The sequence below is a fragment of the Rhinolophus sinicus genome, chromosome 3 (genome assembly GCF_057876585.1).
Source record: "Rhinolophus sinicus isolate RSI-liver-muscle chromosome 3, RSI-T2T, whole genome shotgun sequence".
Taxonomy (NCBI): Eukaryota; Metazoa; Chordata; class Mammalia; order Chiroptera; family Rhinolophidae; genus Rhinolophus; species Rhinolophus sinicus.
Window position 1 is genome coordinate 168,279,043 of NC_142503.1, and position 20,958 is coordinate 168,300,000.

General features: G+C 40.6%; 1 protein-coding gene across 1 annotated transcript in view; it reads left to right on the plus strand.

Annotated features, from left to right (window-relative positions):
• The first annotated feature begins 9,837 nt into the window (after positions 1 to 9,837).
• Positions 9,838 to 20,958, plus strand: part of PRKCH (protein kinase C eta) — a 214,941-nt gene continuing 203,820 nt past the window's right edge. The window contains exon 1 of the mRNA XM_019750783.3: positions 9,838 to 11,086. Coding sequence (XP_019606342.1) covers positions 10,724 to 11,086 — 363 coding nt within the window. The 5' untranslated portion in view covers positions 9,838 to 10,723. The remainder of the gene's footprint in view (positions 11,087 to 20,958) is intronic.

A 20,958-nucleotide genomic window follows, 5' to 3' on the forward strand; every position in this document is an offset into this window, starting at 1 on the left:
TTTGCAGCAGCCATTCTCTACTAGACCTTATGAAATCTCATCCTGCACATGAGCTGTGGGGGAACATTCATGAAGTCTTTATTGTCCCCTTCCTCTTCACAATTCCTTTCTGATACAGTGCCATACAAATCCCAGGGTCCACAGCCATTCTAAACTCTATCTGTCCCTCTTTAGCTCAGCAGGACTTCCATATTCCCTTGAATTCCACTTCCTTATAGTCCAGTTGGTGTCCCCAGGGAGAAAGCTGAAAAAGACATGGAGCTCTCTTTGTGTTTCCCTTCTCTTGAGGATCACAGTCCTACAGTGTTTATTGTCAGATGCCTGCAGTCAGTTACCTCAGATATTTATAGCTGTTTTCAATGAGAGGGCAAGCTCAGCACCAGTCACTCTATATGACCAGAAGTAGATATCTTCATATATAATCTATTTTGGTGTTGTGTATACACCAAAGTACTTAATAAGTACTAAAACAGAAAATTGCTTTTTTTTAAAAGATTTAAAGATCTTTGTTTTATCTTTATCGCAGAGTACTGTTCTTGATGATTATTGTATATTCTTAATCTGTCCTCAATAATCATTAGTTTGTTGAAGTTTGTTTAAATTATTATAATTAATAGCTCTAAATATAATGATTAATAAACCTAATCATTAATGATTAATCTAATTATTAATAATTAATATTGATAACTGTAAGCTCCTTAGAGTGTTTATCAAACATTGAAAAGACATTTCTTTAAGAGTTTAAAACAAAATTTGGGTAGAACAAAGTGTATTCTAATCTATTTTAAAAAGTGGGATATAATAAAATTATAAGGCAATCACATGATCTATGCAAACCTTGTTGTTCAGTGGCACAAAATTCAACTTGTAATTTTCTTTAAAACAACAAAAATAACTTCTCTTCAGAGGTTATAATTTAACTGGCACATCAAAGGAAAATGCCAGAAATAAATTTGCCCGACACTATCTTTCTAAGAAAGCTAATATAAATCATCGACTGTACCATAATTTGTGTTTTACTTTATTGTTTAACAAAACATATCAAAGCAATATAAATGATACTGCTGTTTATATAAATCCATTAGAGATAAGGTATGTTGAGTCAGTAGTTTACTTGAGACTAAAACCTGTTCTGGGGAACTCTGGCCCCACATTCTGAAGCCCCAGGAATGTGTAAAACACTACCTGGGAAATGCTCAACTTATGATTTTGGCTCCTCATCTATAAAATAAAGATTTTGTCTAGAGTTCTCTAGCCATCTTCCAGATCAAAGGACCTATCCTTTCTGTATTCTCATTTTTTACTTTCTGCCCCATCATCTTATTACAACACTGTATTTTTGTCTTTCTTCTTAAAATGTTCATTCCATACGTTAATTTTCATCTCAAAGTAATGACGCTGACATTTCTGGGTGGTTATAACAATCATCAAATAATTATAAATGGGAACAAAAACCAAACATGTGGCTAAGTGCCAAGTAATTTTAAAACTTAAAAAACAGAACAATTACCTCATAAGTAAAATGCATTTAGCCTCTGATTGCTATTAGAAAAATGGACGCAAACTAAGAGAAATAGCTTGTTATTTACATGGAAATATAGACGCTGGAATGATATCACTGCCTGCCATCAGTTATCTCAAACTGAGTCCAAGTTTTTAAAGTCATTTCCTAACTAATGTTAACAAGCACAGGTGTTTCCTGATTTCAGTTGTTCGGACTCTAAAAAAAAAATGAGTAACTCAGGGAAATGTGTAAAATTCCTTTGTTGGCTTCCTTTCTCCTGTCTCAAGCCAAAGTTTCATCTTAGTTCTATATGTGGTTTTTGTATTTCCACACCCATTTAGCCTGTGAGCTTATTTTCTTCCTTTTTGTTATACTCACCAGATCTCGCTTTCGTATTCTTGTTATTGGTGTTATTTCTTTTCAAGTTTTTCTTCATATTTAGAATCTCAGTTTGAGTGACTATATTTGCACTAAGAGAATGTGTCAAAAATTCTGCCCCTGATTTGAAGGGTCTCTGCTGTGGGAGGCAAGGTTGAGCCCTTGCATGGCAGTGGGTCTGTGCCTGGTCTTGAGTACCAATTCCTCTTGCCAGAGGCACGTGGCACAGAGTGTGAGGCAGCAAAGATGAGGTAGGGGGAGGGAAAGTGAGCTCCAGGGTGAGGCAGAACTGATAACATTTATATAATGCTGTAGGACTTTGCAATGTGCTTTCAAGTTGGTTTTTCATTTAATTCTGTGCAATTGTGTGACTTCTCTGAGGTCTGCTAGTGATTTTGGAGAATGCAAACGCAAGTCTTTGAATGCTGTTGTCTCTTATGCCTGGGGTTCTTAAAACTGAGTGCAGAGGAATCAGCTGGGTGTGTTAAACTTTGTCAAAATGCCAGTTCCCAGGCCTTCCAACTCTCCACTCTACTCCAAAGGTCGTGAGCAGAAGGTCTGAATTGCCCTGCTATCACTAGTTGGCTTCTAGAGCTACAATTATGTTGATTGAATAATGGGACTTCATTAAATTAATATGGAAAATAAGCAGTACCTTGATTTACCTACTTAGCTCTTCTAGTATCTAGAACAAACAGTTGCTAACTTCCTGTGTTCAAAACAAATGCCTCAATTCAGAATTCTAAAAAGGGAGAAGGGGAAGAAATTTGGGGGATGTTAAGGTAGGAATATATCTTGATCAGTTTTTGTAGAAAGTTAAATTTTTCTCCTTGCCTGAGAAAGACAATCGGGGTTGATGTGAAAATTTTACACTTCATTACCAGTATTTCAAGGGCAAAAGGTCTTTTTTATGCTTCCTTATTGTGAACTATAAGCTCTTAGGAACAGGGACCAAACTGCTTTTTCATTTCCAAGAATCAGAAGACGTTTAAGTTTCACCAGAAAGATGATAGGAAATGATTACAATTTGAAAGGGTGAAAGTCAGCCTTATCTGTGATTTGGTGTGCAATTAGCCAAAAAACTTTTATTAAATTGCTAAGAATTTCATTATAGAAAAATCATAAATTACCAAATAAATGAAAAAAAGAAAAAATCACCCATAATAAAAAACATTTATAAAGTTGCTTACAATGTGCTAGGCACTGTTCCAAGTACATTACAAATAACTTCTATAAAACTCACAGTAACCCACTTTATGAATGAGAAAACTGAGGCACAGTAAGGGAAGGGTAGTATCTGATGTCACACAGCTTAGGAGATAGGATTCGGATGGAGGCAGAGATAGGATTCCTTTGGAGGCAGACTGGCTCCAGAATCCCTTTTTTTAACCTCTATACTAGTTGGATCCCGGAATGTAATATATGACCTGTGATAACCACTATTCACCTTTAAGGGTATATACACTTCCACATCTACTCACATGCACATTTTATACCAAATAGGATCCTGCTGAATTACAGATTGATATCCTGTTTTTTCACTAACAATATATTGTGAAAATCTATAATAGCTACTATAGTCAATAGCTATGGCTACATTCTGGTAAAATATTCTATTTAAAGTGAAGCTTTCTTCCTCTTCCTGCTACAGTGTGTAGCTGGGAAAAAGCATAGTGGAGAAGTCCTGAGTGATTTTAATATTAAAATCATTTGAATTGATGAAAACTATATTATGTATTAAATGTATCACTGTAAAACTATTCGATTCAAATCTGAAAGAATATGTAGAGCGTTTTACAAATGACTTAAAGGCAATTCCAGAGGATTCTGAAAAGTCTGAGTTTGCTGCCCAGTGACCTGATGAAATTACTGATTAGATGGTCACTGAGTGAATCAGAGAATGCTATCAACAAGACATGGAGAAAACCCAGTAAAGGGCAAGAGGAAGATGCTATTAGACCAAAATAATAATTTTCCTCTCACAGGTTTCTTACACAAGCCATAAAATCTAATAACTTGGTTGCTACTCGTAGTTGATAACCACTCAGCTTGTTAATGAACTAGAACCAAATGAGAAAAGTTACTGGAACAACCTGACCATTAGCTGTATTAATAATAGGTTTAGAGAAAATTATTACTATTTTAACCCTATTCACTTGCTTCTATCACTATATCCCTATTTTAAAATGCCAAGAAAAATATGAAAAATGAGGAGTTAATAGTAAGTTCTGCATTCAGAGTTAAGGAATTTTAAACTATATTAGTTTGACCAGATATTTTTTTGCATCATTTGGTGACATGCTACTTTAAGTTGTTATTACAGAAGTGTATAGAAAGAAATATGAAGTGACTACATGCAATGAGTCTTGGCCTTCCAAACTATTTCTCTCTCATTGTATGTGAGGTACGTCATTTTTGTTTTAACCCACAAAACTACAATTCAGGCTGAGGACATTTATGAATCTGCTTCTTAATAGAATGCCTGTAAGGTTTTCCAGATTTCCACGTTACAACTAAGAAAGGCACATAGGTAACATAAAAGATTCAAATGCAAATATTCTAATACGGGTCGATTCAAGTAGATGATTTACATCAAAAAAATAAAACAGTCATGGGAAAGATTTGTGTTTGTTCTCTTTATGCACATAAAATATTTAACTTCATTTTATTTTCCTGTTAGAAAACAATGGTAGAAGTGTTTTATGGAGCCATTGCTCTTGATCACCAGTTGTCGGTACAAAGTGTTACCAACTTGACTACTTTTTATGGGAGTCTTACTTTTATGCTGGCTCCTCTGTTTTGATCTCAGTCCCTGGAATCTGTCTTACTTAAGTGGGCTTTTGAGCCAAATAGTAAAGTAAGGCCTTTCGTCTGAGGAAGCCCAAGGAAGGGTAAGGAGTGCCGCCTGTCCATTCCATCTGCCCTTTTAGGATTTTCCCCCTTCAGACTTTTCCCTCATTCCCTCACTCATTGTGAACTGTTCATCCATTGACACATTACGTAACTCGTGTGTCAGGAGTCTGTGGCTCACTGAAGACCTTACTCTCTGATCTTATCTCACATCCCTCCCACCCCCCGACTTGGCCTCTGTTTCTTCCTTCAAGTCATTGAAGATCTTTCCTTTACCCAGGTGTTCAGAAACTTCGCAATGATGTGTCTAGACATGGGTCTTTTCTGTTTGTTCGTTTTACTCATTCTGCCTAATGCACTGTGTCCTTTTCGATATGAGACTAGTGTCTTTCTTCCATTCTGAGAAGTGTTACTATATTTGTGAAATATCTTACTTTTTGCTGTTCTTTTTGAACACCTATAGTAGGACATGGTGGCCTATCTTTGCTACATTACATGTACCTTTATACATAATACCATTCTGTATATTCAGAAATGGATAAGGAAGCCCACTTCCATACCTCCTGCCCTTTGTCCCACTCTTTCCTGCTGGCTGGGAATCTCAATCTTCCTCCTTGTTCGCAATGTACGACACTAGTTTTCAATCCTACTGTGCACCAGAACCACTCTGGGGTGGGCTTAGGCATGCATTTTAAAAAAAAAAAAAATGTGTCAAATCTCAGCTGTACCATGTATTAACTATGTGATCCAATTCACTTAGCCTTTCTGACCCTTGGTGTCCTTATTTGTAAAATAGAGAAAATAGCACTTACCTCAATTATTGTCATGAGGAACAAATGAAATAGTGTTAGTCAAGTGCCTCGTTACAATGCTGGTGGATACTCAATAAAAGATAATAGCCCAGCCAAGGTAACAACTGAAATGTACCATGTGCTTGGTAATGTATCAGATCCTTTATGTGAATTATTTTACCCTCAGAGCCCTTTCACATCAGTATGTTTCTTATTTGTTTGTAAGTCTAACACTCTGAGAACTGTTTTCATTTACCCATGGTGCATTCCAATCTTTATCCTTTGGTATACATATTTTATGTACTTCATAGCATATTTATATTTCTTACTCTAGATTTTTGAAATGTTATTGACTATCGTTTTTTTCTATGTTGTTTGTCACATGTCATTTTAATAACTACGTAATAGTCTGTTGAGTTGCTGTTCTACAATTTACTTAGTCATTCCACGATGGCTGGACCTCTTCAGGCAAAGAACTGATTTCTTACTTGGAAGCTTTTGTTGTATGCTGTCAAATGCCCTCCAAAGGTTGTGCCATTTCAAAGTCACATGGGGTAGTTTTTTACTTAGCCCTTTATTCTCTAAATTATCTAATTCTACTTTAATGTGGAATGGAAGTTGTGTGAAATGTTCCTTAAGAAATGAGAAAAATGGCAGTGATTCAATCAGGCAAGCAATCAGGAAAGCATTTAGAAATGTACTAGGAATTGTATATGGGGAAGTCCAAAGTTATACCTAGTATGACTAAGAAACAGTAATAATGATAAGAAAAAAGAAAAATACCTCTAGTCTACAAAAGGACCTATACTACAGATTTTAAAGCAGTCAATACAGATAAGCAAGTTGCTATATTGCATTACATACAAGCCACTAATAAGCAAGATGGGACATATAGAGGAGAGGGGACTTCTTGCTCCCCTACCTTCCTTAAAAGTCAGGACCAGCTCTGAATAAAAGCTGTCACACAGGTGAGGTTTGTATTGGCAGACCATCCCTTCCTACAGGGATCTTGCACTGTGTACTGTCTAATACCTGCCTAGCGTCCCGCAGAAGCCATTTAATGACACATGACATGGGCTGGAGACAAACAGAATCTACCTGCCCACACCTCAGGTTGATTTAAGGATGCTGGTAGAGAATATCCTCCTTCTACTGGGGCTGTGAAGCTGGAAATCTGGGAAGTTTGGGCTGCTGGTGACCATCTCCCCTGGCTGTATGGAGGCAATTTTGGACAGCAGGCTAAGAGCCACAAACAGGTATTTCTTTTGAAAATAAGGCCCATTTCTTCACCTGTGCCTTGGCTGGCATTCCCTCCTGCAGTCTCAGAACTGGATGACCTCTCTCCTCTCTTGTATTGCTCCCACACACTAAAACAGCCTTCCACCTAGTGGTTGATCTTCCTCCTCAGCTCTCATTCTTTCCCCATTTGAGCCAAACCTCTGGAAAGAGTATCTACTCTCTCTGCTTTATTTTTCATCTTAACCTACTCTAAATGAGATTCAACCCCCCGCCTCTACTGCAACTGCTCAAAGGTGACTAAGGACCTGTCCATTGCCATCCTTCCCCGTAGGAAGGGATGGTCTGCCAATACAAACCTCACCTGTGTAACAGCTTTTATTCAGAGCTGGTCCTGACTTTTAAGGAAGGGAGGGGAGCAAGAAGTCCCCTCTATATATGTCCTATCTTGCTTATTAGTGGTTTTTGTAATGCAATATAGTGTATTATGTAATGCAATATAGCAACTTGCATATCTGTATTGACTGCTTTAAAATCTGTAGTATAGGTCCTTTTGTAGATTAGAGGTATTTTCTTTTTTCTTATCACTATTACTATTTCTATATTCTTATCACTATTACTATATCACTATTTCTTATCTTAGACATACTATAACTTTGGACTTCTCCAAATGCAATTCCTAGTACATTTCTAAATGCTTTTCTGATTGCTTTAATCTTTTGTTTACTTAATCTCTCAGCATCATTTGACCTAGCTAACCAATTCCTTCCTGCTTGAAAACTTTTTGATTGGTTTCCACATTACCTGGATACCACATCCTCCTGGTTTTTCTCTCACCTCCCTGGCTTCTGCTTCTCAACCTCTTTACCTAGCTCTGCTCCACCTATAAATATTAGTTTCTGGAGAGCTCTTTCCTACTTCCCCTTCTTTTGTCATGCTGCACTCTCTTCTTATATTTTCCTGTAACAGAGATCTCATCCACAGTTCTAGCTTCCATTGTTATTTATATACTGACGGCCCCTAAATTTATGTCTTTAGCTCAGACTGCACCTCTGAGCTGCACAACCATATAATCGATTGCCCACTTCAGAGTTCCACTTAAAGGTATCAACGGTATATCAGACTTGACACGTTTGGAATTGAACTCTTCATCTTCCTCCACAAATCTGCTCCTCCTCTAGTGTTTCCTAATTCTTAATGGCTCCCCAATCCACACAGTTGCTCAAGTGGGATTCCTGCGTCATCCTTGATATTTTCCTCTTCCGCATTCCCTTCATTCAACCCATCTCCAGAACCTGTCAATTCTACCTCCTAAACACTTCTCACACCCATCTCCTTCATCTCCATCACCACCACCTAAGTCGCAGTCACTATCTTTCGTCCTCAGGACTTTGGCAATAGCCTCCTAACTAGTCTCCTCACATTCATGCTTGCTCCTTCCAATCCATTCTTCACACAGCCCTAGAGAAATATTTTAAAACATAGATCTCATCCTGTCTTGGCCCTGTTTAACAGCTTTCAGAGAATTTCAGTTGCCCATCGATAATGTCCAAAGATATTTTCCCATGACTTACCAGTCTGGTCAGGCTTGGACCCTGACCCACATTTTCAGGCTCATTTCAGACACTCTCCCCTTGTCTTTCTCATCTCCAAACGCATAGTCCTCAAACAGGTCAGAGTCTCTTTTCTCAGGAATCTTGAATAAAGCTGCTCCTTCTGCGTGCTTCTTCAGAGGTCCTTTCCTGACTACCCACTCTAGGATCCATTTTCCCATCACACCTTAGCCTTTTCTTTCTCTAATCTTCTACCTGTGTGATCTATTGTTTCTCTTCCCTGTGGGGCTGTAAGCCCTAGGAGGGCAGGCACCATAGCTGTCCTGCTCACTGCTCTGTCACCACTGCCCATCTGTGCCTGGTGTTGATAAGGCAAAGATAGTCTCTGTCCCTCACATCCCAACCCCAGAGCAGCTGTGTAGCTAACTGCCCACCATTTGGGGACTGTCTTCTTTTAGTGTCAAAGCCCAACGGCAGCAAATCCTTCAGTGGTTCTAAAAGCTACAGTCCCACTCTTTGGAGGAGCTGTTGACAGAGCTGACCCAAATGGTCTCTTTGACCTCTTCTCCTGGAACAGAAGAGCCAGACAAGAGCTCCCTGGGTGTTTGGGAGCTTGTTTTACAAGCCTTGCCTAAAGCTAAGGTGTCATTATGGTGATGTGCTGCATCCCTGCCCTGTTCACTTAAAGGAAGCTTTGGTGTTTTAAGACACGTCCTCCCCCACCAGCCCATTGTTTTTACTTGTTTTCATTCTATAGTGCACCTCTATTCAGTCCAGTGAAATTGTCGATAACCTACGCAGTTTGAGAGCCCTGAACAGGGCACTGGGGTTGGGATTGATGGGGGCTGGAAAGACCTATCTGCTCCCAAGGGAACCTGAAAAGCCAGACAGAATGTAATTAAGCATCTAAAGAATGGCCGAGGCTTTATGGGAGCTAAATTGGTTGTGGCTGGCCCTCAGAGAGCAAGCTTTGCAATAGATAGAACAGAATAGCCTGAAAGATTCTCCTAGGGGACAAAAATTGCTGTGGCCAAGAGTGGGAAGGAAGGCTGCTCACTCTGACTCGCATATACAGCAACAACCCGGGGTATTCCTTGAAGAAGCGATTTCTTCGGTGCACATGTGTCAGGGACAGTGTGTGTGTGTGTGTGTGTGTGTGTGTATCTGTGTGTGTGTGTGAACGCCAGGCTGGGTGGACCAGAAACCGCCCCGTGAAGGAAGAGACTTATTACATCTCGGCCATGTCTGCCTTCAGAACCGACCTTTCCTGCTCTTTGTGCAACAAGACACACCTCTCGGAGGAAGAAGGCGGACAGGATTTCCATCATTACTACTGCTCTATTTAAAAAAAAAAAAAAAAAAAAAAACCACACACAAAACAACGTGTGATTACTCTCTGCAGGAAAGGCGCACAAACAGGATGGGCCCAAGTTGACCCGGGATGAGCCATCCCTGTAAAGATTAGGAAAAGGAACCTCCCCGCCGGGCTCCCACCTCCGGCCAGGGCCTCTCTCAGATCGCCAGGCAGAGTCGCCAGCCCACCTTTCAGGTTGGGAGGGAGGGCGCGAGCGACTCCTCGCAGCTTGGGTCCCCTTGTTTCTCCTCCTCCTCCTCCTCCTCCCGTTTTCCAGCCCTCCCCGGGCCTCTCTTCCGTGCCTCAGGTGTTTGCTTGAGCTGGGTCTCGAGCTCATTCCTTTTTGGCCTGCACCTGGGGTAGCCTCCAGCTGGCGGCGTGCGGCCAGACCTCGCGCAGCAGGGAACGCTTGCAGAGCAGGGCGAGAGGGCGGACGCAGGGGTTACCCCGCAGCGTGCACCGGGCCACTGAGCTACAGCACCGGCGGCAGGGCTGTGCGCCACGCCCCCGGGGTTCGAAAGGCGCGGAAAGCCGCGCAGGGTTTCGGTGAACTTGGAGCCTGGCGGCGCGAGGCTCCGGCCGGGGATGCGGCGGCAGCTGCTTCCTGGTTTGAAGCTCGCCGAGTGGGGGAGAGCGTGAGCCCGTGGAGGCGGGGGCAGGAGGAACAGCAGGAGGAGGCGGGAGCAAAAGACGCTTAAGGCTGGAGCTAACCGGACGGGTCGCTCCGGCTCTCCGGGGAGAGGAGCCTCCCGGCTCTGGAGAAGGGGCGAGTCCAGTGCGAGCCCCCGGGAAGCGCGGCACGCTCGAGAGGGACGGTGGGGCTCCCCCGGCCCGCTGCGAGCTCAGCGCGGGGCTCCCCTCCTTTCCACCTCGCGAAGGAGAGAGGGAGGGAAGGAGGGGAGGGGAAGGTCCCGCAGAGAAGACAGAATGGCCCGGCGAGGGGGGATCGGGCGCTGCTTTTCCCGGGAGCTGCCGCGAGGGCTGGCCTGAGCAGGGGCTTCAGACTCTCCCGCTGCGAGCCAGCGCGGCCCCCCGGGGACGGGGCAGCGGTGCCGGCATGTCGTCTGGCACCATGAAGTTCAATGGCTACTTGAGGGTCCGCATCGGCGAGGCCGTGGGGCTGCAGCCCACCCGTTGGTCCCTGCGCCACTCGCTCTTCAAGAAGGGCCACCAGCTGCTGGATCCCTACCTGACTGTGAGTGTGGACCAGGTACGCGTGGGCCAGACCAGCACCAAGCAGAAGACCAACAAACCCACCTACAATGAGGAATTCTGCGCCAATGTCACCGACGGCGGCCACCTAGAGCTGGCTGTTTTCCACGAGACGCCCCTGGGCTACGACCACTTCGTGGCCAACTGCACCCTGCAATTCCACGAGCTGCTGCGCACCGCCGGCGCCTCGGACACCTTCGAGGGCTGGGTGAGTAGCTGTGACTCCTCTTGGCTGTGTCCACTTGACCCCCTTTCTCCCCTCCATTTGTCAAAACTCGCCGTGGTCTCGCTTTCCCGTCGTCTTCCTGAGCTCCGCAGCGGAGGGAATTCCCTCTAGACTTCGGTCCTTGCCCAAGTGGCCGCGGCACTGGTGACGCGACCGCGGTGGGTGTGTGAGGGCAGAGGTGTGTCGCCAGGAAGCCAGCCTGGATACGTTCCCCTTTTGGGATGGCAGCTTGTTGGGCTAACGGGAATTCAGGGCGGGGGCGGTCACCCCCCCCCCCCCGCATCCGCCCAGACTATTGGTAAGGCTCCCCTCCCCAAGTCTTGGCACGCGGTTAACACGCAAGAAAGTCAAGGTATGATATGAAAGTGGCTTGATTTGGGTAAAGTACTTCAAACGTTTCTTAGGAGAAAGCCATACATTCTCGCAAGTATTATTCATCGTGTTTATGGATACGTGTTGGTTCAGCGGCTCAGACCTGCACACGTGTTTCGGCATGCAGATCCATTACATCCCAGAGATACATACCCTGCACTGGCTGAATTGGAGCACTTGGGTCTGCACGTTGGCAAAGTTTTATTGTTTAGCAATGTTCCAAGGAGATGAGGTTTACATGTAGTTTGCAAGTAACATCACTAGTTCAGTCTCACCTGAGAGGTGTGAGTCCTGCAGTGTGCGTTTCTGCTGCTGTTGGTCTGAGAGCTCTGGGAGCTCCTCAGTTTGTGGACCCCCGCCACACCTCCTGGCGTTTCTGTGCACTGACAGGTAGTTACCCGCAACTTACCACTGCCTCTGCTTTTCACCTACTTCCCATGAGGCAACACTTAGGCTGTAAATAAAATTTCTGGAGCACTCTCCACAGTGCTAAAACGGTTTTGCTTCTTAGTCTTCACACTGTTTTTGTGGGGCAGGTGTTATTCTTTCCACTTTTACATGATGAAACGATAATTGTAATGAAGTGGTCTGGTTTGGCAAAACGGAGTAAGCTGTTTGAAGACCCTCAGGAGTTTGATGGTGTGAGTTCTGGAGGATGTCAGTTTTGAACCAAGATTACGAATCAGTTTTGAAAATCTGTTGGAAATGAACAAGTGGTGGAATTAGACGGATAATAATGAAGACTCATTTAGATATTTATTTTATACTTTGAGGAATTGATAATTTTGCCGTAGATTCTCAAAAATTACAGAAGGCTTGTGGACCTATCCCTTTCTTTTAAATAGAAGTGAAAAAAACACAGAACACATAATGACTGTTTAACCATATCATCAAATTACATTCATTTCCCCTCAGCCAAACTGAACTTTATGGAATTAAGAGGTGCACTGGAGAGGAATAGCCAAAATACACTCAGAGACCGACATTCCTCCTGGGAATTTCTGGATAGGAAATAGAGGTGAGCCTAGGAATCCAAATGGAATTGTTGAGTGTCTGATTGAAGTTAGGTTGGGGTAAAGCGCTAGAGGAAGTAGGTCCTGAAGGATGCTGCTGCAGACTGGCCAGTGTCCATCAGAGGCTGGACTGGTCCTTACTCCTAGTCTGCACATTTGAATCACCTGGGGAGCTTTTAAAACTCCCTACTTTTAAAGACGCTAGATAGGAATCTCTGGCTGTGGGACTCCAGCACCATATCAGTGTTTTTAGCCTTCTTAGGTGATTCAAATGTGCGGTCAAGGTAGAGAACCTATGGCCTAAATGAAGACCAAGAATTCAGAACTAGAAGAAGCATAAGTGTAGGAAGCTTCAGGTTACCTGACAAGGTGTAAGTATGCGGAGCTGCTTATTGTCCCACTGGATAAACACAGATTTAAATGTAAATTAAATTTCTGTATCTATAATTGCCTGAATTAATTATACTTAGCTGTTTAATATAACCCACTGGTGGTGCTTTGGAAAACATGAGTGTTTGGTATGATAGGTCAGCTTTTAAATGACCTTTGAAACCAGCGATTTGTCATTTAAGTTCAATTAGGAGGGCAGAGATTTTTAAATTTTTTTTAAGTTCTGGGTATTTTGAACCAACCTTGAGGATAAAATAGATAGAATGGGTAGAGTGTTTACTTTCTTTTTTTAATTTTTAAGAAAAATAATCACAAGAAGCCATTTGGCAATTTATGGAATGCTTGTTTTTTAAATGATCCTTTATAGATCTAAAGATGGTTCTGAAGTTTAGAATTACTGAAGTACTTACTCATCATTAGTATATTAAATTAAAATGTATAGTTTATTTTGACAATTACAAATGTAATAATAGGATTTACTCTGCAATAAATTTGTATTGCAATTGGAGTTACAAACTGCTGAACTTTAAAAGACCTAGCAACTTAGTTTTTGCTAGATCATGTGAAGAGACAAAAACAGGAAGATACCTTTATCATTAGAATAAAACAAGAAAGTTGTTATGCTTTTTGGCTTAGTGTACTTTCTAAGTATCAAGAAGATAATCATTTACATTTATTTTAGTACCAGTTTTGTCAATATTACCTTCTAAGTTAGATGAGAGATTGAGTTCAATCTATTTTATGCAGTATATTCCTAATACCAAAGAGTGCCTGACATGGATTAGACAATCAAATATTTCTTTCTTGATTGTACACATTTTATTTAATCTACATAAAACCCAAGGAGGTGGAGATATAGCTAAAGAAGTTCTTAAATGAAAATTCATAGCGTTAGACACTTAAATTAGAAAAGATCTTGAAGACATAAGTTTCCACCTGAAACTAGAAAAGAAGAACAAAGTGAACCCAAAGTAAGCAGAAAGAAGAAAATTGTAAAGATAGCAGTAGTCATTGAAGTAGAAAACAAATAATAGGAAAAAAATAAATGAAACAAAAAGCTGGTTCTTTGGAAAAAAATTAATAAAATTGATAAACCTCAAGCCAGAATGATCAAGAAACAGAGAGAGAAGACATATGTTACCAATATTAGAGATGAAAGAAAGAATATCACTATAGATCATACGAATATAAAAAAAAGTATTATGAACAATTTTATGCCAGTGAATTCCACAATTTAGATGAAGTGAACAAATTGCACAAAAGATATAAACTACCAAAACTCACTCAAATAATTGAATAACTTTGTCTACTAAGGTCATTGAATTTGTAGTTACACACTTTCCACAATGCAAACTCAAGGTTCCAGATGGCTTTACTGGTGAATTCTATCGTACATTTAAGGGAGAAATGTTGCCAATTCTACACAAACTACTTCAAAAAACAGAAGGAAATACATCTCAACTTATTCTGTGAGAACATCACTCTTATACCAAAACCTGATTAAAATATTACAAAAAAAGGCAGGCAGGCAAGCGGGAAGGAAGGAAGGAAGGAAAGAAGGGAAAAAACTACAGACCAATGCCCCTTGTGAACATAGATATAAAAATTCTTAAATCTTAGCAAATCAAATCCAACAATATAGCAAATGGATAATACATCATGACCAAATTGGGTTTATAACCAGGACTCCAAGGTTAATTTAACATTTAAAAAATCAATTAATGCAGTTCTTTATATTAACACAATAAAAAGATTCATGTGATCAATTCAATAGATCATATATAAAATGGTCTGTAAGAAATCAATAAATTGGACTCTATCAAAATTAAGAACTATTGCTTTTCAAAAGACACTTAGAAAATGAAAACACAAGCCACAGACTTGGAGAAAATATTTGCAACATGTAAATCAGACAAAAGAGTTGTATCACGAATATACATATAGAAGAACTCTTACAACTCAATAGTAATGAGAAAAATAACCCAGTTTAAAAATGGTCCAAAGATTTGAATAGGACCATCATGACAAATTGTACATTAAAAGATACTCAAAATCGTTAGTCATCAAGAAAATGCAAGTTAAAACCAAAACTCAATAGAAAGCCTAAGATGACCGACTGACTATGCCAAGTGTTGGTGACGGAGTGGAGCAACTGGAACTCTCATACACTATTGTGCGGAATGTGAAATGGTCCAGTCACATTGAAAAACAGTTTGTTTCTTAAAATGTTGCATATATACCTACCATATGACCTAGCTACACTTAAGTATTTGCCAAGAGAAATGAAAGCATTTCTACAAAGACGTGTGCATGAATGTTCTTAGCAGCTTTCTTTGTAGTAGCCCCCAAACTGGAAACAACTCAAATGTCAATAAACAGGTGACTGTTTAAATGAATTGTGTATCCATACAATGCAATACCAAGTAATAAAAAGTGATGAACTATTGATACATGCAACAATAATGATGAATCTCAAAATAATTATAGTGAGTGAAAGAAGCCAGACAAAATGGAGTACATGCTGTATTTATACAAAATTCCAGAAAATGAAAACTAGTTGATAGTGACAGGAAGCAATCAGTGGTTGCCTGAGAATGGGAAGGTGGAGGGGAGGGTAGGATGTATTACAAAGAAAGTGTAAGGAAACTTCTAAGGGAGATGAATATATTTATTATTTTGATTATGGAAATCATTTCACGGTTATATACATATGTCCAATCTCATCACATAGTTCACGTTTAAGTATGTACATGTTATTGTACGACGGTTATACCTTAATAAAACTATACAGTGGAAGCATAAAAAAACAAAACAAATTCACTAAAGATAGTTTCTGATTTTGGTCACAGTCTTATATTAAAAATTATCACTGTCAGTTTTTTCTGTTTCTTCTAGAACTTGTTTATTTTGCATAATTTCTTGGACTTCTGAAAACTAAAGGATTGTCTAAGTTAAAACCTTATTTCCTTTTTTCACATATCTGCTCTTGATTCGCTGGCTTTCCAAATAGGGATCACATCCAATACTTACTTAGTGCAGAGCATGGGGACAAGAGGGTGGGCAGGAGGAGCTAGAGGCTGCGTCATGGAAAGACCTTGGCATCCCCTCAGGAAGGAAGGACCTGCTTGGCGGGATCCCAGGCTGTTTTCCTGGTTCAGCCCTCTTGAAGACATTCTGTTCCCCGCCAGCACTGGAGAGCTGCTTTCTCTCTGCTTCTCAGTGAGGCACCTGTTTGGTAGTCATGTCAGGTGAAGCAGCCAGGTTACCACTGGTCAATCCCTGATTGTCTTTTCCCTTGACTCCTAGATCTAGGTGCATGAATTTATAGCATAAAATTTCTTCCAGATTCATTATCTAGTGGCTCATTTTCTTTTGTACTTTGTAATGCAGTTATTTAATTCTCACAATTTTTTTTCTTTTTTTTTTTTTCCTGAGCCAGTTGGGGAGGCATGTCTAACACTGACTCATTAACTCACTGTTTGGGGAAAAACTTTAGGGAGGTTTGTAATGTACATAAATTGAATTATATACATTGTGTCTTTAGTTTCATTGTAGGAATTTTGCTGCAGTGGGGCTAGCTTCTTCTCATGGTACAGGTTGTATGTAGCTCATACAGATTTTTCCCCCTCAGAGAGCATTTTCCTGACCACGTTATTATCTTGTCACCTTTCATTGGCACTTATTATTCTGAGATCATTTTGTTAATCTATCTGCTTACTGTATCTTCCTCCTTCAGAGAATAAATGCCTTGAAAGTAGGGACCCCACTTTTCTTATTCACTCTTCTAACTCCAGCACCTTGAACTGTGTCCAGTATGTAGTAGGCACTAAATGTCGTAAGAATAAATTTTTTAACATGATTTTCGGGCAAGTAAAGTGTAGCTACTTTGGGACCATCTTTCCTTAAACATTTTATTCATTTTCCTAATATAAATAAATGAAAATAAGGAAGAGGTGACCAATTATTACAGTGTCCCTCTTTTAAATCAATTAATGGTATACCAATATGTGCTTGAAAGACTGGGCCAGATTTTTATGCACTTTGAACGTGGAAATGGACTGAAAACTCTGTGTATGGAAAATTTGTTGCTTTTGTTTCATTTTAAAAGACTATGATTTTTAGACCTGTTAACATGTTGTAACTTTGTTCACTAGTTATTTTTGAGCCAACCCTATTAAATTCAGAGGAGAAGCAAGAAATAAGCATTGAAAGATTGTACTTCAACCTGGGAGAGCTAATGAGTTTGGTGGGCAGAATGTGCATCATTTTATCTTTTGCAACTCTTAGTACAGTTTTGGTATCTAGCAAGTGTTTAGAATGGTGACTAGTTGTGATAGTAAAAGTGCAATACGCTTTTATGAGATGGGCAACATTTCCTTAGAATAAGAGAGACGCCTGGGGTTTTCTGTGGCCTCATTTCTAGTTTATGAAACAATTGACTATTTCAGGTTCTCCTTTTGTGTTGACTGCTTAGCTCTATTTTGTTAGAATATGAGAAAAATGAGGCCTGCATGGAAACTCAGTGCCTGTCCACTCTTTTCCACTCTCATCCTTGCTGTATCCAAAGTGATCGTTCTCAGTTGCCAAGCTGATAGTCCTTTACTTAAAGCCCTTCAGTGGTTCCCCACTGCTTCAGATAAAGCACAGTTCCTTAAAATAGTATAGAACGTTCTCCATGATCTGGCCCTTGATTTTTTCTTGAGCCTTATCCCAACCCGTGCTCTGGGTTCCAGTCGCCATGAGTGTCTTTTGAGTCCTCAAGGGTCACCTTGCTGATTCCTACCTGTGCTTCAGGTCTCATTGTAGACATCACTTACTCAGAAAACTTTCCTTGACACGTCAAGTCTGGGTTTGGCCCTCCTCCTTTGTGTTCTCTCTGCATCCTGAGATCTCCATGGCCCACATTCCCCTCCATCCTGGAAGAATGGAGGTATGAATGGATTGGGCTCTCATGGAAGTGTGTGATATTGGTCAGAGGGAGTTCAGGGTGTCATAGGATGGGGGATGGACTAAGAACCATCCCCGCGGCTCCTGGGGTAGCTACTCTAGCAGACTATCATCACACGTTTCTATATGAAATGCCAAGACCATAGGTGAGTATTCACCTACCACTGAGCATGTCCTGTGTACTAGACACTCTGCTCTACCCTGGAGAGGCAAGTGGACAAGACAGACATGACTCTTTCCTTCATAGACCTCATAGTTCCAAGGGGAAGATAGATTGGGGAAAAAACAATAACCAGGAAATTACGGAAGTAAGTACTAAGATGCTGGTGAGCACCTGGTTTGAGGTAATTAGAGACATGTTCCTAGAGGAAACTAGTTGTTTTTTAAATCACTAGCATAGATAGCCACAGGCCTGCTTCAGTTAAATGACTGTCAAAAATCATTCCTCAAAAGAAGGAAAGTAACTTTTGACTTGACAGTGCTTCCCCAGAGAGACATCACACATGCCTCTTTGAAAGTAAGTGTTCCCGACCCATAGAAATGTTTCCATCTTTGGAAGGTTTGGGAGGGGACTAAGCTGCCATGCCTGCGAACTGATGGCTTGAAAGAACATTTGATTCCCAAAGGAATCAGTAACACCCCATTGGAGCCATCAAATACTTTCAGCTTTGTACAGATCATAAAGGGATCATAGATGTTGAAGCAGAAGAGTCATCTAGTTCAGAACAACAAGAAAAAGCCTGATAGCTCTCAGGCCTCTGGACGACCTTCAGATATATTCATTTGCAGAGAAGTTTTTAATGTTGAATCTGAAGGCATTTAGTTCTTAGGAGGTGCTTCAGTTTGCCACAGACCTCACCACTCCCTATTACCAACCAGTCATCTTGATTCCTTACCTGCTTGGTCCTGAGAGGTTTTTGACACCTACTATAGCTCAGGCTTTTGTTTTCAGAATGTTGGAACCAAAGCTCCAGCCAAAGCCATACTGTTACCTTAGCTCACATGATGTGTGACAGACAGGTACATTCACATTTACTACCTACAAATATAGGTAAATATACTTACTTAGATTGTTTAGATATGTGTAATTTACTAATTTATAAATACATTAAATTAGATGTATATTTCTTTAGATATTAATTTATATATATATATATATATATATATATATATATATATATATATATATATGTATGCATCCTAAAATTTTCGAGGAAGCTGGTTTATTAGTAAATATATGGGGAGTTAACTTTAACTGCAAATTAGTATTAAGTACCAATTAAAAAAAAATCTCTCTTTGTATTTCATGATACAACTTCCAGGGATATGTAAGTGCTGTGCTGTAATGGGAGTAAGGAGAGCTGTGTTCAAGCATGGCTTTGCCACCTATCAGCTGTGACCTTAGACAAGCCTCTACATATCAGGGTCTCAGTTCCCTGGTTTATGTAATGAGGGGGTTGCATTAGAATGTCTCTAAGGACCTTCCATCTCTAAAGCCTCTGCCTCCATATGTTAGGCAATTACACTATTTCTTCTCTTTTGGAATAATTGGTTTGGTTTTAAGTAGTCAAAATGAATTATGTCTTGTCAAAGTTAGTAACTCCTAAGAGTTAAGTTGGTCCAAATCTAAATTGCTGACACTTAGAGAGGATTTAGCTCATGTCTAAATGACTTTTAGCATTGAGAGTGATGTTGATGTTATTTCCTTGGCTTAGAACCAGTCTTAAGGAATTACAGTGGGTCCTCATTTTAAGCCATGCAGGTATATTTCTTGATTTACACGAATGGGCTCCTTGTTCAACGGGATGGTTGTAAGTTATGTCCCTTTTACCTCGAGTCAGAGAGATGTTGAAAAATCCCACTGTTTGAGCTTTTGCTAGAAGCCATTCTCACTAGCACGGTAATTAATACTTTGTAGTCACCAAGTGTCTCTAGCCAGCAGTTTATATATCCACCCTCGTGATGACAAATACTGTAAATCACTTGTAGGACAGACATTTTAATTAGGTGGAGGAATGAGCCCAAGGGTATTGGCTATCTAGTGGTTAAATGCTATGCGGAAGAATTTTATGAGATGGGAAATTTTTGTTGAGAATCATGGTACTGCCTAGAGAGATTTATATATTATTATGTTAGTGTATTTCTGTGGCACCGGTAAGTTATAGCAGTGATTGTCAAAGCACACAGGACTTTTTAGTAGAAAGACCACTTAATAGAAGACTCAGTAGCCATGCTTTTATTAAGTGCTGCCTTCTAGAAAGTTCCTTTGATTTTATATAAGTTTTATCCTTGTACACCTTTGACCTTACAGGGAGAGAAGGGTATTTAGTTTGTGCTTATGGTAAAAACAAATAATAAATAAATAAATAAAATTAAGAAATTTGCCAGAGGATGGAACCATGGCCACCATAGGCCCCTCATAATTACATTAATGAAGTAAGTCATATGGGGCCAGTGTGAGCATATTCTAGACCCAGACCCTGTTCTCCAAGTTCTTAAACCAAAATCACAAAGCTGCATTTTCATTTATAAGTCATATTTATACCTGTACTTGCATGGCACTATTTTTACATTCTTCTCATAGCATTTAAATAGGATGATGTGCCTCTCTCTGCACGCTGGGCTTTGGTGTTCTCGTCTGTGATGTCAGAGGGCTGGGTAGCCTAAGTGCTGTGGCCCCTTCCAGTGTCTGAGTTATGTGGTTCTAGTTATGGTTCCAATGGATAATGAAAATTATACTCCTTTCTGAAATATCTCCTAGGGACTGTTCTACTGATGCTCAGATTTGTTCTAGACTCTGAAATTATTTTTGGAAGAGAACACAAAAGTTGTAAATACAGAGGGTGCCAAAAAATGTATGCACATTTTAAGAAAGGAAAAAACTGTATAAAATTGTAATACTTGGGGCCGGCCCGGTGGCTCAGGCAGTTGGACCGCCCTGCTCCTAACAGCGAGGTCTCCGGTTCGAGTCCCACATGGACCAGTGAGCTGCGTCCTCTACAGCTAAGATTGTAAACAACAGCTCTCCCTAGAGCTGGGCTGCCGTGAGCTGCTGTGGGCCGCTGAGAGCCGCCGGTGGCCAGCCTGAGTGGCCGGCAAGCATTGTGGGCTGCCGTGAGCTATTGTGTGCTG